This window comes from Megalobrama amblycephala, linkage group LG7 (genome assembly GCF_018812025.1).
Source record: "Megalobrama amblycephala isolate DHTTF-2021 linkage group LG7, ASM1881202v1, whole genome shotgun sequence".
Lineage (NCBI taxonomy): Eukaryota > Metazoa > Chordata > Actinopteri > Cypriniformes > Xenocyprididae > Megalobrama > Megalobrama amblycephala.
The window spans coordinates 31,608,578-31,625,338 of NC_063050.1; the positions used below are offsets into that span (position 1 = coordinate 31,608,578).

The 16,761-nt window shown below is 35.1% G+C and overlaps 2 protein-coding genes across 5 annotated transcripts in view; both read left to right on the forward strand.

Moving 5' to 3' along the window:
- Positions 1-217: 217 nt before the first annotated feature.
- On the forward strand, positions 218-7,924 carry LOC125272306 (splicing factor U2AF 35 kDa subunit). Of its 3 annotated transcripts, none has more exons than XM_048197071.1 (9): positions 218-340; positions 446-575; positions 995-1,082; positions 2,545-2,611; positions 5,860-5,909; positions 6,624-6,722; positions 6,892-7,025; positions 7,430-7,522; positions 7,616-7,924. In XM_048197071.1, exons 2-9 carry the CDS (start codon positions 532-534, stop codon positions 7,731-7,733), a joined length of 693 nt encoding a protein of 230 aa, XP_048053028.1. In that variant the 5' UTR covers positions 218-340; positions 446-531; the 3' UTR covers positions 7,734-7,924. The 3 variants fall into 3 exon arrangements, with proteins under 3 accessions (XP_048053028.1, XP_048053027.1, XP_048053029.1); XM_048197070.1 differs by lacking the exon at positions 2,545-2,611 and adding an exon at positions 5,093-5,159 and having other exon boundaries at positions 223-340; XM_048197072.1 differs by lacking the exon at positions 218-340 and adding an exon at positions 5,093-5,159.
- Positions 7,925-8,542: 618 nt separating this feature from the next.
- cbsa (cystathionine beta-synthase a) overlaps positions 8,543-16,761 on the forward strand; it is a 14,847-nt gene continuing 6,628 nt past the window's right edge. Inside the window, exons 1-8 of one of the 2 annotated variants that reach the window (XM_048197028.1) lie at positions 8,543-8,677; positions 11,803-12,061; positions 14,269-14,375; positions 14,593-14,727; positions 15,146-15,225; positions 15,311-15,515; positions 16,230-16,321; positions 16,580-16,705. In XM_048197028.1, coding sequence (XP_048052985.1) covers positions 11,820-12,061; positions 14,269-14,375; positions 14,593-14,727; positions 15,146-15,225; positions 15,311-15,515; positions 16,230-16,321; positions 16,580-16,705 — 987 coding nt within the window. In that variant the 5' untranslated portion in view covers positions 8,543-8,677; positions 11,803-11,819. Of the gene's footprint in view, positions 8,678-9,139; positions 9,295-11,802; positions 12,062-14,268; positions 14,376-14,592; positions 14,728-15,145; positions 15,226-15,310; positions 15,516-16,229; positions 16,322-16,579; positions 16,706-16,761 lie in introns of those variants that run through there. The other variant, XM_048197029.1, reaches the window with a different exon arrangement.

Consider the following 16,761-nt stretch of genomic DNA (forward strand, 5'->3'; position numbering starts at 1 on the left):
TCCTCTCATGTCATTGTGTAATATTGTGTAGTCCATCTAGAAAATGTATTCATTTTTCTTTTTGTTAAAACTCTTTATATATGGTTATATAGTTCATGTATTCAATAAAAACCATTGGCAGAGTGTGGATAGTGCCTAAATAATTCATAAATCATACTGAGGCATCTCCTTTACTGACTTCCACTGAAACAGAACAGCATCTGGTCTCCTGTTTGGATCTCGCTGTGCATTGCTGAGCAAGATTGAAGGCTCCCGTGTGTGGCAGTGGCTCTGGTAACATCTATCATGCTTCCAGTAGGTGTAGAAGAAAAACAACTGACAAATTAAGAGACATTTTAATGTAAGTGCAAATAAGATTGGATTATAGTAATACATTGAAGGCCGGGCAGATGGATAGTTTCTGAATAACGTTGAGCAATAATGTTATTTCTCGTGACATCTACAGGTGGACATGTGTGCGCGCTCGCGAAGCCGGAAGATCAGTCATAATGACGTAGATCGCAGATTCGTAGCTGAATTGGGCCGTTCAAGATGGCGGAGTATCTTGCGTCCATTTTTGGTACAGAAAAGGACAAGTAAGCTATATTGAATTATTTTGTTCCAGCAGTGCAGTATTAATTAATTTGTAATATAACACACCTATATGAACTGTCTGCTGAGTGTTTGCATACGTACTGAACACAAAACAATGCTTTTGTGTGAGATATAAAGCATCCGCAGTGCTCATGCTGCAGGTTAAAGCAGTGAAATCAGACACTGGCGCCAATTTCATAAAGCGTTCTTTAAATAAATATCTGATGTACAAACAACATTCATTGAATGGAAAAAAATGGTTTTGAAGGGTTTCAATAATTGGGATTGAAATATGAATATATGTGGCTTTTATAATGTTAGAATCTGACACTGTCTGATAGTGTGTCACATTTATGTCATTGTCGATACATACATGTACGTGTCACAGTTTAAAACAGTCTGTCCCTTTTCTTTTTTCCAGGGTCAATTGCTCATTTTATTTCAAAATTGGAGCTTGTCGTCATGGAGATCGGTGCTCTAGATTACACAATAAACCAACTTTCAGTCAGGTATGTTTTACACCTCAAACTTTACTTTTTTTGTATTAGTTTTCACCTCTGTAGAATTGTTTTTGTTATGTTTAAAGTGAAACAATACTTTATTTGTTTCCAATGTAGAACGTTAGTATGAAAGAAATATATATTTGAACTTACGTGTTACATTTACATTACATTAAATATGTAAATTAATTAAAAATTACTCTCACAGGGCCGTTTCTAGCCATAGAGGATCTAGGCGATTGCCATGGGGCCACCAGCTGGACGAGGCCCCAACGAGCACCTCAACCACTTTAATTTTAGCAAAAATTCACATTTAAGCAGCTGAATATTGTTATTAAATAGTTTTATAGTTTTTAATTTTTTTTTTTTTTTTTTTAATTGTTTTGTTCACAGAATTATAAAGAAAGGTTTACTTTCTTTATGCATTAGTAGCCTATGTGATTTTTTTTTATTTTTTTTTTTTAATTAATTTAATTTACAGACCCCCGGTTTCACAGACAAGCCTTAAGCTAGTCCTAGACTAAAATGCATGTTTGAGCTGATTCAACTGAAAGCAACTTGCACTGACATATCTTAAAATATGCCAGTGTTATTGTTTTGTCTCAAGATGCACACCAGTAAAGTTTTTTTCTAGGGTACGTTTATAAAAGCTACTTAAATGTCCTAATTGAGCTAAGGCCTAATCCTGGCTTAATCTAAGGTCTGTCTGTGAAACTGTCAAGTAATATTACAAAACAATAATTTAATATTGGGCTAATTTGAGTGTTAAAATATTGCATTGCATTTCATTGAAAAATAATAGGCTACTTTTGCATTACTGAAAGTGAAAAAAACAATGGGGATCTTGCCTAGCGTGTGAAAATGGTCAGAAACGGCCCTGCTCACAGTCATTTCTTGGCACACTTTTGATGCAAAGTTCAGTTTAACTGAAAGTAGCCCTGTATTTGCATGTTCAATTTTACATGTATGTTGCTCTTGATATTTGATATAGTGCTGCATTGTAATGTAACTGACACATAATCAATTTTACTTTGCAGACTGCCTTTCAGTCACGCAACACATTCATGACATTTGGTGTACAGATTAATTTGTAGTTCATAATTCATTCATGGTTTCAGAAGCATTTAGGACTGTTTTGTCTTAAAGCACCTGAGATCTGATCTATGAGTGTTGTAGTTTGTCAGACTTACCAAAGGAAGTGCATCTTTGCTTAATAATAAGATGACTATATCATCTAAATGGTCTGCTTTTTACCAGGCTTTTTTTGCCACAACAATTCCTCTCCAGTACACTGGTTGTAGTCAGCAGGATGTTTTTTGTTTTGTTTTGTTTTTTGGGGGTGAATAGTGGTCCTTCTAAATTTCAGTCCATTGGATGCACAAAGACAACTGCCTCAGCCGTTTGCATGTGCGGCTCTTAAATAGCCAATTGGGAATTATTTATATACATATTTTAATTTCTCCCTTTGCAGACCATCTTGATTCAAAACATCTACCGTAACCCCCAAAACAGTGCACAGACGGCCGACGCCTCTCGCTGTAAGTCCCGCTTTTCCATGAGATAATGCTAGCTTGTGGGGTAAGCAAGAAATCCCCATTTTAATCACAGACAATTGAGATAAAACTCTTGCAGTGTTGATGGAGAGGCAGCCTCAGCACTGATCCTCTGGACCACTACTGTACTTTAGTACATTACACACATAAGTAAAACCTTATTGAAAACCTCAGTGCTATTTCTGTCAAACAGTAATTGTGTTTTGGATTTGTTGATTTTTATAAAAAGACCCTTAATCTGCAGTTGTCCAGGCAAGTGTTTGATGCCCCTTTTCCACCGACATGTTTCCTGGACTGACATGATTCCCATTCTTGAACCGTTTTACACATTTCCACCAAAGAAAAGGCAGTTAAAAGCTTTCTGATCTGGAACCAGGGGTCTCATTATTAAAGATATACATAGAATGATCCTAAACCTGAACATACAACAATTTCCTAAATAATCCTACGAATGATTTATTTCACAAATATCCCTTTATAGTTCAAAAGAAGTATGGCACTCATCATCATGGGCAAGCATATATACAGTGTTTCCTATTAATTACCTAGACTGTGGCAGCCCTGCCATAGTCTAATCTATAAAACTTCATTATTGTTATTATATTCAAATTGTTTTTGCTTCCTAAAAACACTAGTGTAAGTGTAATGTGGACTGAGACACTATATCACAACTAAAAAGAGGTTTGAGTCCACTAAGTCCAGGTACAAATCAATCCAAATACTTTTTACTCTGTTCAATTTGGTCAGTGAAAATGGGATTAGGCTCTTAATATTTCTCTCAAAAAGTGCACTAGATTGATGTATTTAACTTTAAAATTTACAATATTTTCTTTCTGTGGGCCCCCAGAGTGACCATAATTTTTTCAGGAAGTAATTTATAATTAAAGGATTAGTTCACTTTAAAATGAAAATATCCTTATTTAACAAGTTAGTAAGTAAAATATCTAGCTTCTGCCAGACTGCCTTCCATATTCAACTTATGAAGAAAGTGTAAATGTCTCGCAGTTCAAAATGCTTACACTATGTCCTACGGCTTCTTTTTTCAAATTATGAAGAAAAAGTAACTGATGTTGCGTAAGCATTTTGAACTCCGAAATGTTACTTTTTTTCTTCCCAAATTGAATACAGAAGGTGGTCATTTATTAATATAACTCAGATTGTGTTCTTCAGAAAGAAGAAAGTCATATACACCTAGGATGGCTTGAGGGTGAGTAAATCTTAGGCTAATTTTCATTTTAAAGTGAACTAATCTTTTAATGAATTAATTAGTTTGACATAATTTATTACAAAGCAGCTGCTCATTTGTGCATATGCTTATTTTAATGCATATTGTGATTGTCTATTTAACTTTACATTTTTATATTTACATTTTAATAAACAATGTTGGACTTGGACTATATTAATTCCTGGTGTACATGGATGCAAAAAGTTATACACATACTCTTCAGTTGCTGAAGGCATACGAATACGTCATTTTTTGCCTTTATAAATCCCAATGTGTTCCTCACTTTTGACGTAGGATGAAATCCATGGAATTTAGGATCAAATCCGATTATGCATGTGTTTTATAAATGAGGCCCTAGGAACCAATTATATCAGGGAGCTGCGGGCAGGGCAAATGTTTTTTCATTAGGTAAAGTTTCCTAAACAACACCAAAAACATCAATAAGTTGTCTAGCTACTGCGTTAATGCTTGCGGTATGTAGCAGCTTGTAATTGTGCATGCAATAAATAAGAATGTCTGATAGCACAAGCATTCAGCAGTGATTTGCGTAGGCAATGTGTGCTCTACCTGCAATATGTTCTTCTACAGAGATACAAAAGAAATTGGAGAGCTTGCAAAAAAAAAAAAAAAAAAAAGGAGTAGAGTAGGAGTTATGGACAGAAATGCTGAATGCCCAGCCACATAAAACCCATTACGTCACTTTTGATTTGACAGAGTTTGCATGAAAATCAGCAACATATTGATGGAAAAGGGGTATAGGAGGTGCTGGGTTTGTGTTGATTCCTGCCTAGTAGAGCTGATTTTTTTTATTTAATGTCAAGGTAAGTATGAGTGCAAACTCCAGTGCCACTCATATTCATTTCCCTCCAGAAAAGGACTCAGTACTTTGAATACAGCAGATGTCTTGTTTTTGTTTGGGACATAATAATAAGTATAATTTAATGATCTGCATGAGCTTATTTAAAGCCCTTGTCTAAAATGTTTTAAATAAGCTGTACATATTTACATTATTGTTTACAGAAGATACTCTTCTGCTTCATCAAAGACCTGAGACCTTTACGTACAGGTTCTCTTGTCATTTCGGATGGATCCTTGACCTGTCCTGCTGACCCCACTCTTCCCAATTCACTTGTTTTCATTAATTGCCTAATTTATAATGTTGATATCCCATGTGGTCTATAGACCTGGATGCTAAACAGTCTTAGAGTTTGTTTTTCAAAAATGCACATTTTGTATTTCAGACTATTGTCCTCATGAACATATACCGTAACCCTCAAAACTCTGCCCAGTCTGCTGATGGTTTACACTGTAAGTTGTCCCCCCACTTGCTTGCAGGAGTCTGCGGCATTGATCATTTCTTTACGACTGGCACATATCAAAAGCATCCATAACAATGTGCAATTATTTAGTCCCTTTTCACAAAATGCACTTTTCACAAATACTTCTAAAATACTGTGGTTGTTGTTCCATGGCCATATGTTTAGACGTATAATGAAAGTGTATTTAGTTCAGGATTTAGATTTTGCAGACACTTTATATCCCAAAGTATGCAACACACTTAAAAACATTTGCTTGGGAATTTTATGAATAATGTATAACAGTGAAACCTATAATCAGATGTAAAGTTGTTTATCAAGGGAACAGACTTGTCTGGACTTGTCTTTGACCTATATTATGATTAATTAAAAACTAATAAATACAGAGGCTTACTGTGCCTGACATGGATTTGCTTCCTCTCTGAATTCTCAGTTCCACATGTTAATAAAAATAACAAATAAATGTCATAGTAAATTCAATATCAAGTCTTATGATCAACAGATCCTATATTATGTAATTTGTTGGTTTGTGTTTTAACACCATCCAGTTGTTTTATGGTGGGCCAGTTAATCTAGAATTTATTTATTTTATTTTTTTTCTTATTTGCATGATATGGAGGTTATATATCAAAATATCTTTCTTTCTTATACACTTTGCTGTGTTCTAATTGTATTTTAAAAATTGTTGCTAGGTGCTGTTAGTGATGTGGAAATGCAGGAACATTATGACGAGTTTTTTGAGGTGAGTTCTCATCATGGGTGAGCTTTTTGGCTTCAGTAGACCAGTGGACCTGATTTAGAAATGACTTGATGTTCCAAGGGTCAAAATCCCACACATAAGTAAACAAACACATTTACTATTAATGTGCACATCTAACATCTACTTAATGCGATGTCCCAACAAGGACAAGGCTAATATTTACACTTCGGTGAAGCTGTTAAAAGCCATGCTGGTTGGGTGATGGAGAAGTCCTGGCAACACATGGTTTTTAGTTGTGGAGTTCTGAGTGGTGCATTTTACAGTAGCTCTTACTCATTTTTTTTTTTTTTCCAAAATCTTTTTACATAAAACACTTTTATTTTTTTGTCTTCAACATTCTTATGTTGTGTTTATAATATATTTTGTAATATTTTGTAATACTTGATAAGAATCAGTAGTTAAATGAAAGCAAGAGTTCACCCAAAAATAAATTGTAATCATTTACTCATACTCATGTCCTTCCAAAACTGGAAAAAAGAAAGATTTATTTCTTCTTTGGAACAAATATAACTTTTTAAAGAATGTTAGATTTCCTGTTAGAAATCTTCTTTTGTGCTACAAAGAAGAAAATAACTCATACAGGTTTAAACAACATGAGGGAGAGTAAATGATGGCAGAATTTATTTTTTGAATGAATTATCCCTTGAAGCAGTTACTCCTACATGTTCTAATGCTGATTGTTTATGATTTAAACAGGAAGTCTTTACAGAAATGGAGGAGAAGTATGGAGAGGTCGAGGAGATGAATGTGTGCGATAACCTTGGTGATCATTTGGTTGGAAATGTTTATGTGAAGGTAGACTTGAAAATGTGTTTATTAATGTTTTGTGACATTTTCTTGATTTGAAAGGACCACTTTATAGAATATTTAATTTCAGTATTTCAAACAATGGAACTGTAACAGTCTGCGTTCTAATTAGACTAGGAAAGGTTAAACCGTTTATTTTGTTTTATTGTCTGAACAGTTTCGGCGGGAAGAGGATGCTGAAAAGGCTGTATTGGACTTGAATAATCGCTGGTTTAATGGCCAGCCGATACATGCAGAGCTTTCTCCAGTTACAGACTTCAGAGAAGCCTGCTGCAGACAATATGAAATGGGGTCAGTGTCTCACAAAACATTTTACTATAATACGTCACTTTTTAAGGCATGACTGATTGAATCTTTTTTCTTTTTAAGTCTGTGGGGGGGGGGGGGGGTGTGTGGATGGTCTGTATTAATTAAATAATTCATAATTAAAGCATTTAAGGGAAAATGGAACTGTAACAAAACTACAATTTTCACAAAGCGATCAACTTAAACTTGTATATTTTAAAATATACATTTATCCTGTTGTCATTTTCTCACTTTCTCATTTTCTCACCTTAGTGATGTAACCCTAATACTAGTGTTTTCCTCAACAGTAAAAGCAAAACTGTACATGAATTCCATGAAATGGAGGGGAAAAAAAAAAAGGTTTTATGCTCTAATAGCAATGTTTTATGCTGTACTTCGTCTCACCACAGGGAGTGCACTAGAGGCGGTTTCTGTAATTTCATGCACTTGAAACCCATTTCTCGAGAACTGAGGAGAGAGCTTTATGGACGTCGTAGGAAAAGGTACTGAAACCCTTCTTTATCAAAGACCAGACCAGTCCCTTTAATTGTAGTTGGCATTTTTGTTGTAACGGAAATTAATTTTCTGTCCATTAGACATCGTTCTCGGTCAAGGTCTCGTGAAAGACGTTCTCGTTCACGGGATCGTAGCCGTGGAGGTCGTGAACGTGAGAGGAGGAGATCAAGAGATCGGGAACGTTCTGGAAGATTTTGAGCTATGACACAGTTTTGTTGCCTTTGTTTTATTGCTTGACTTCAATCAATGACCAGCACTTATTTGAAACATCAGATGTCATCTTGTTACATGCGTGAAGCCCTTTTGTTTGTCCCTTTGTGTTTCTTTACATTTTTTTTTAAGTGTACAATTATGAATTTTGTTTCTCAATAAAAGTGAATTTTTATAAATTGTCTCTTTCACAAGTTTACTGTTTATATGTTTTGGACTGTTAAAAGCTTAGTCATCATTAATCAGTCCTGCAGGTCATCAGTGTAATGTTGTGGGTGTGAAGGGGTGTCACACTGAAGTTCATTATTCATTGGTTATGCGTTTGTCCATAAAATGCAGTGGTATCAGTTTGGAGACAATAGCACTATATCAAGGTCAGGAATTATGTTTATATGTCTTTGTAGTATAGGTAGGGATAGTGTTGCAATTTTGCAGTAGTCCAGCTTAAGATACTACTTAAAATCATGAGTGTATTGTAAAAAATAAAAAAAAAGTTATTATTGTATTATCTCAAAAATCATAAAACCTGCTGCCATGATTCTGGTTCAACATGATTCATGGTGACAGTAGCTAGAATGCATAACATTTGAATAAAAAAAAAAAACATGTAACAAGTTTTGTCAATTTATCGTTCTCACGTGAGTGAAGTTTGCTTTAAAATGTAAGATATTTTACATTTCACGTGTTTTCAAACACAAAGCTACCTTGTGTAATAAGTTTCACTCAAGATGTTTGTATAAAATGTTGGACATGTCCCAGCTTCTGATAGGAGAGCAAACGACAGACGCCCTCCTTCCAGCCAATCAGATTGAGCGCCAACACATGGCCAATTCCCAAATAAGTGATCAACCCACGTTCATATAAATGACGTGACACAGGTACTTGTGTATGTACAGCTGTTAAAGTGGACGATCGGCGCGCTTATCAGCAAGGTAAATGTGTATTTTAATCGTTGAATAGCTGTAGTAGACTTGTGCAATATTCCATCAGCGGTATATTTCTGTCAAAGAGACAGAAAATAAAGTTTATATATTTGTGAATATGGTTTAATGTATATTAAAATTCTGTTTAAATATTAATTTCTTTTTTTATTATTATTATTAGTAGTATGTAAAAATCCCTTGTGCTTAGCAGACCAGGAAATGAGATTTGATAATAACTGCGAAAATTTCTTTTATTTACGCCAGTTTCATCAAAACCAACAGTGTTTTACGAATTCACTAAAACAGATAGTCTGATGATAAATCACAAAAACGGTCACAATTATTAAAGGTCGAAGTGCACGAGTTTTTTTTTTTTTTTTTTTTTGCAGGTAGCCTGCATGAATGGCTGCCTCGTGCTCGAACAGATTTGTATTTAAAGGATTTTTTTTCTGTAAGTCCTATGAGAGTGTTTTGTGGAAAGAGAGTATATGCAAGAAACTGCCTGGATGGGGTCTGAAGTGAAAGTTTTTAGTTGAAAGAGTTTCTAGGCTCATTTCTTCGAGCACATGGACAAACTTTAAACTTCCCCATACTCGTCGCTCGTGCGTCCTAGACTGGATTGCCAGGTTTGTGTGACAAAAACAGCCCTGTGACATAAAATGGATTTGGGAATATTTTTTTTACATAGTAACGAAAAATAATACATTATTGTCATTAGTATTTACACAATATTTCCATACAGGGCAGGCACGGGTTATATTATATACAGAACACCCTTTTTTTTTTTTTTTTTTTTTTTTTTACTTAATGTGTCTATTTTTGCTGAAACACATATGTAAATATTAAAATAATAAGCACGACTAATATTTTCTTTAATCATAGTATCCAGCATCCTGTTTAGACTAGCAGAATATTGGCTTTTGGTTGAATCATTAAAAACAAAATCACTTAATTTAAATAATAATTTAAAAATTTAAAAATAGGGAAAGGCTGCACATTTGGCAACCCTAGTTCTGTAGTGGCATATTCTGTTGATACACATGCAGTACAATTTTGATCAAGCATAATGGAAGCTGTTCGATAATGCTCGATAATGCTAATGTTCAGTAATTTCTGTTTAACATTTTGAGAGAGGAATATTCATATATGAGTGCCAGTCCATGTTTGAAAGTGATTCTACACGCTCCCTCCCAACCATTCTTTCACGACTTTATGAATCTTGTGACTTTATGAGCCTTATGAGTCTTGACATTGTCATCCTGAAATATGGCCATGATGTGTGATCCTACTACCTGTTTGTTAAGAAATGAAAAGCTACACACTCCATCAGTTAGGATTAGAAGAACTGTTGCCAAACATTCAACATGCTAGAAACATAAATCCAAAAAGCATCTTTTCCCTTTTTTTTTTCTTTTTGGCCAAGCAGTGTATATGAATATGGCCTGAAACTTAATGTGTGAATGTGTCAACCTCAAACATTTTTTTCTGGACACACAAAGACCATGTTAGCTTGCATGCATTGTATTGTGGTCATTTCCCATTAAAGCAGTCAAGCATGCTTTTCATCTTGGAGAGGCTCAAGTTTTAACAGCTGGTGTATTATATGCATGGCTTGTTGGGTTATCTATTAATGGTTCTCATATTCTGGAATTGCCTGATGGTTAAGCTCTGTGTATTCAAGGGGTCAGATTTGTTTGCCATTTTCTAATTTCAAGTTCATGCTATAAACTGTTATGATCATCTGAGGAATTGGAGTGTATCAACATGCACTGTACCCCTTAAAGGCTGAAATCGTCATGGCATTGTGGTGATGTTGCTTGATTAAATTGATATAGGCCCTGTTTACACCTGGTATTAAGATGCATTTTGGTTGATTGTTTCACAAGTGAATGATGCTAAATACAGGTGTACATGGGGTCTAAAACATTTTGAGCTTGTCCACTTTCGCACTCACAGTGTTCGGTGATGTCTTGCGGCTATTAAAGCAGAAACAAAGCTGCTGCTTTCTGTGTGTTTTTCCGTCGTTTTGCCAATTTAAAATACCCAGTCACGTTCATATGTAAATTGTGTGAGCTTATTTCGTCCATTAGATCAGAAGATCTGAAAAAGCCCATACATTTACCTGCCCATAGACCCTCCCCTCAAAGAAATGAGGACAGAAGTGGTTGAAAGTGGACAAAAGATACGGATTAAAACACCAGGTGTAGAGGGGAATGTGTCTTTCTCATCTGAAAGTGATCTTAAACGCATCTTAATACCAGGTGTAAACAGGGCCATATAGAGTGGTGCAGGAATCACATATTTTTGTAGAGGCCAAAATCCTCAAACGAGCTCCGGTTCCACTGTTCAAAAGTCAATAGTCTTTTTCATTGGGTTTTTGATTAAATGAAATAAAATTTCACATTTTATTCTACAACATAAAATACATCAGTAAAATCCCTTGTCTTGAAAAAGACAATTGCTAATAAGCTAATTGCTTTCACAGCCTTGTTGTTTTTATAATCGTGCTCTTGTGAACTATTCTTACTCAAACTTTCAGATTTTTTTTTTTTTTTTTTTTTTTTTTTAATAAATACTAAAAGAGTTAGGAATAGTAAGGAAGCTTAGTGATGGTGGCGTTCATTTATAGCCTACGTTTAACTTTTTACTTCTGGTGATTGTATTTAGGTTTCAAAATTTAAAGTTGTGTTCATTTCTGAAGATTATCATGATGAACAAAATGTTGGCCACAGAGTTTATTTTCTGCAATAATCTAGAAACCAATGGGAAATTCTTATTTGACTTAGAAAAATATGTCATCACTGCATCAATCTGTTGCTTTCTTGTTAATTCTGTGGATTATGTACTTTATCATTGTGGGCTTTGATGTTTTGGTCATATTCCACAGCCTGGAAGCATGCCAGCTCCAAAGTCTTTGGAAATTTGACTAAATAAATGGGTGATAATGTAGGAACTGTTTTGATTAAGATTAAATTATCATGTCTTGACACATGATTCCATCATGTATCTTGCATATAATCACATTTATTATAATCATGTTCATTCCCCATGTGAAGACAGCAAAATCGCTTAATCTGCAATATGTAAAATCTATTGTGAACAAATCCTGGGTTAAACGTTAAATCTCTTCACAGGGAACTATAGAGAAATCATGCCCTCAGTCCCCTCCAACAAAGAGAACGACACCCCTGCCTGCCCTTTTGCTGGCAAGAAGACCACTGGCAAGAATGGCGTAGAGAACAAGTTGGTTTCGGACGATGTAGACCGACCCCTGCAGCTGAATAGAGAAACTGGGGCCGCCGACCCAAAATGGATTCGTCCTGACCTGCCAAGCAGATGTACCTGGAAACCGGGAATGTCTCATGAAAATTCTCCTCACACATACTTTCCCAGGTGATGATCACTCACTTTGGGAATCTAACCTAAATAACAAGATTTTTACTTTAAATAAAGTGTCAGGGAAATGACAAGTGCTAAGAATTAGAGCCTAACAAATCAAGCATTTCTTTTTACTTCTCAGGAATACTTCCTTAATAGGAAACTTATCAGCAAGATAAATGTGTTACATAAATGCATCCACTGTAATGGACTTTGCAATGTTCAATAAGCAATATATTTGTTACTAAAAAAAAAAAATATAATTGTGTGTGTTTGTGTGTGTGTGTGTGTGTGTGTGTGTGTGTGTGTGAGGACATTCCATAGGCGTAATGGTTTTTATACTGTACAAACTGTACATTCTATCCCCCTACACTACCCCTTCCCCTAAACTTACCCATCACAGAAAACATTCAGCATTTTTACATTTTTAATAAAACATTGTTTAGTGTGTTTTTAAAGCTATTTTAAATATGAGGACTCATGGAATGTCCTCATATTTCATGATTACGTCATAGTACCAGTGTAATAACCATGTCATTATACAAATTTGTGTCCTCATGAATAGGGTTGCAAAATTCCGGGAATTTTCAAAGCTGGAAACTTTCCATGGGAATTAACGGGAATATATGGGAATAAACGGAATTTGCAAAATTGCAGGTTAGCCTATAACAGGGTACTTAAATGTAGTTGAAAAAAAACATCTTCCAACATAATTTTGGTTAAAACAACCATATTTAATGCAATTTTAGTTTAATTTTTACCCTGCAAATTCCTCACACAGCACACTACTTACTGCAGGGCTACTGAGGCCACACCCCCTGCATGCACTGTGTATTCCCCCAGTCCATAACATGCACATTTGATCAAAAATACAGAAAGAACTGTAATATTGTGAAACATAACTACAATTTAAAATAATGGTATAATAATTGATATACATAAAAATATAATTTATTTCTGTGAACGAAGCTAAATTTTCAGCATCATTTCTCCAGTCTTCAGTGTCACATGATCCTTCAGATATCATTCTAACATGCTAACACAACTGTTTCCAACAATGATAATAACAAATAAGTATCAAATCAGCAAAATTAGACTGATTTCTGAAGGATCATGTGACACTGAAATGAATAACACGTAACAATTGTTGCAATAAAAATATATTTCATTTACATATTTACTAAATTAGAATTAATTGAATGCGAAAAATAAATAACTGTTATTTCATGTTATGACCAAACAAAATGTTTATATTTGTTTTATATGATACATTTTATATAAATATTATAAATTAATGTATAATGTATAAATTTCCAATTAATTCCCATAAATTCCTGTAAATTCCCATAAATTCCTGTTAAGTTTCCAAATTGGAATATTTCCCCAGGTTAAGTTCCCGTGGAAAGTTTGCCCCTTTGCAACCCTACTCATAAATCACAAAAACGCGTGTGCACACACGCACACACTTTGATAGCAAAACCTGTGTGTGTTTGTGTGAGTGTGTTCTTGTATGCATGATTTATGAGACACAAATGTGTATAATAACATGGGTATTACAACGTAAACATAGTTTATGAGGACACTTCCTGTGTCCTCGTAAACCAAATGGCTTAAAAAAACATAAAAAAAACTGTGTTTTTTGAAATTCAAAAAATTTAGAATGTTTTCTGTGATGGGTAGGTTTAGGGGTAGGGGTAGTGTAGTGGGTTAGAATATACAGTTTGTACAGTATAAAAACCATTACGTCTATGGAGAGTCCCCGTAAACCACATATACCACGTGTGTGTGTGTGTGTGTGTGTGTGAGAGAGAGAGATCATTATACCTCTCTATGGATATTTTAGGGAACATTTATTTCTTAGGTTTTAGAACAGTGTCCACACAGTGAAGCAGATGCACTCTCATGCATGTATTCATAAGCACACATAACTTACTTTATTTTTTGAGATGTATAGAAACTGTAATATTATTTCAAACATTATATGTCCTTTTTATTATTATTTTTTTTAGTAAGTCTCTTATTATATATTTTAACAGGCTCTAGATTTTAACCAGATGTCAAAGAACCCACAACAGAAATTTGACCGCATACTCCTTTAAGATTTTTAATTTACACTGTCACAAATTTACTTTGTTGTGTTTATTTTAACTTCAAGTGACCTTGAGTGTTGTTTGTTTGTTTGTTTGTTTGTTTGTTTTGTTGTTTGTTTTTTACCATTGGAGGACAAAAGCTGAGAGCATTCTGCCCACCATCCTGGACAGGATTGGAGACACACCCATGGTCCGCATAAACAAGATCTCTAAGACTTTTGGACTAAAGTGTGAACTTTGTAAGTGATTCATTCATATTTTTACTTTTAAAGTTGTAAATCAATTACATTAAAATCAATACCATTTAATCATAGGGGTATTACAAATGACAAACTTAAACTTGTAATCCTTGAAAGACAAGGGTGTATAAACATACACTTGTGTCGTTTACCCTGCTATGTGGCTTTAATGTTACATAAAACAGTCATAAAGTTTTGTTTGTATATGTGTCTGCAGTGGCCAAGTGTGAGTACTTTAATGCTGGTGGCAGTGTGAAGGACCGTATCAGTCTGCGTATGGTGGAGGATGCAGAAAGGGAAGGCATCCTCAAACCTGGAGACACCATTATAGAGCCCACCTCTGGAAATACAGGTAATCACACAGGGCATTTTACTTACAGACCGATGTTCTGTTTTGAGACTTCACGTTTTTTTTTTGTGTTTTTTTTTAACTTCATCTTATATTACCTTTTTTCATCATTTCTATTGCATTGCTCAATGTTACAGTATGTATGTTTTCAAAATCTTCAACATTTGTTCGAACTCTAGTTCATAAATATGGTTAAAATATGAGAATTTTTATTTTGCTTCAGTCTTGGTGTCCATTGTAATGGACATGGAAAAAAAAGTTTAATAAAAATGAGTTGGCACAAATTTTGTTTTTTAGACTCATTTCTACATTGCAGAAGAGAAAATATTAAGTGGGTAAAAAATTTTGCTTAGTAAAAAAAAAAAAGAAGAAGAAGAAATTCAGGTCTGAATTTATGTGCAAATATGTGCATTCTATGCAGGTATTGGTCTTGCACTGGCTGCAGCAGTGAAGGGTTATCGCTGCATAATTGTTATGCCTGAGAAAATGAGCATGGAAAAGGTAAGATTTATTCCATTTCAAATTAGTTTTCTTAGCCCACCAAGAATGTTAAATGTGATGAAGTTAAACAAGAGTCTCATTATAGGTTGACGTGTTGAGAGCTTTAGGTGCTGAGATAGTCCGAACTCCCACCAGTGCGCGGTTTGACTCCCCAGAATCCCATGTGGGTGTGGCTTGGCGCTTGAAGAATGAGATTCCTAACTCACACATCCTGGATCAGTACCGCAATCCCAGCAACCCCCTGGCTCATTATGACACCACTGCTGAGGAGATTCTGGAGCAGTGTAATGGTAGTAATTGTATAATTTCCCTCGCATTTTCTTTGGGACTTTATATGGTATTTGGCGGTGGGGGGTGGTTTGGGGGAGGGGGGTTCGCGGAGATTTTGGGGCCCGGTGCATCAGTGGGATGGCCCTGTAAGTGCATATTAATTAATATTACTCAGTAGTCAGTACTTAAATGTATAAATAATTACACTGAAACAAGGAGACTTTAAAATGGTTTAACAGCATTTAAAAAAGTGTAACCGACGCTTTGTTCTTCTTCGGAACATTAAAGATACTTTTAATAAAATCTGATAGATTTCTGTCCCTACATTGAACGTCCATTCACCCAAAACTATGGTGATTCTAAACGTTCATAAAGAGATTGTAAAAGAAATAGATATGAATTGAATGTTTTAATTCAAGTCTTTTGAAGAGACACAATTGCTTGATCAACAGATTTAATTTAGGCTTTTATTCATGTACATAGAGCACTCAAATTTGATAAACGGAAGCTCAGCCGTACTTGCTTGACGCTTCTCATCACAAGACTTGGATTAAACCACTCGATTCATATGGATTCATTTTACAATCTCTTTATATCACTCAGATTTCATTAAAAATATATTAATTTGTGTTTCTACGATGAATGAAAGTCTTATGGGCTTGGACCAACATGAGAGTGAGTAACTGAGGTGAACTGTACCTTTAACTCTCTACCCGCCTTACCTGTGTCAACAGGAAAAGTAGATATGCTGGTGGCAGGAGCTGGCACAGGTGGCACCATTACTGGCGTTGCTCGCAAATTGAAGGAGAAATGCCCAAATGTTAAGGTAGACACTGATTGTCCCTGAGACCTGATGCACAGCAATTTTTTTGTAACAAAAAACAGAGTACTAGTTTATTTTAAAATGTCAAGAAGCCAGAAAAAGAATAACTGGAAGAGTAAACCACATCATGGGAATACCACTGAGTCTGCATGCATAAGAAATCATATAAATTGCAGCTGTAAAAGTCACTAAGGCATAAAGTAACAAGACAACACTGAATGTGCGTCTTCACTCGCCTGAAGTCTGTCTGTGTTTTGCCAGATTGTTGCAGTGGACCCAGAGGGCTCGATCCTCGCTGAACCTGATGAGCTGAACCGGACTGATAAAACCCAGTATGAGGTGGAGGGCATCGGATATGACTTTATACCCACCGTTCTGGACAGATCTGTGAGTGACTCTACATAAGTGTTAGATTATGTAGTGTTATTCGAATATAAGTTTAA

Bases quoted from the DNA above. Each gene is read 5' to 3' on its own strand.
- LOC125272306 (XM_048197071.1), top strand. From the start codon at position 532: ATGGCGGAGTATCTTGCGTCCATTTTTGGTACAGAAAAGGACAA. The intron at 576-994 runs GTAAGCTATATT...TCTTTTTTCCAG, and splicing joins TTTGGTACAGAAAAGGACAA to GGTCAATTGCTCATTTTATT. The intron at 7,523-7,615 runs GTACTGAAACCC...TCTGTCCATTAG, and splicing joins TATGGACGTCGTAGGAAAAG to ACATCGTTCTCGGTCAAGGT.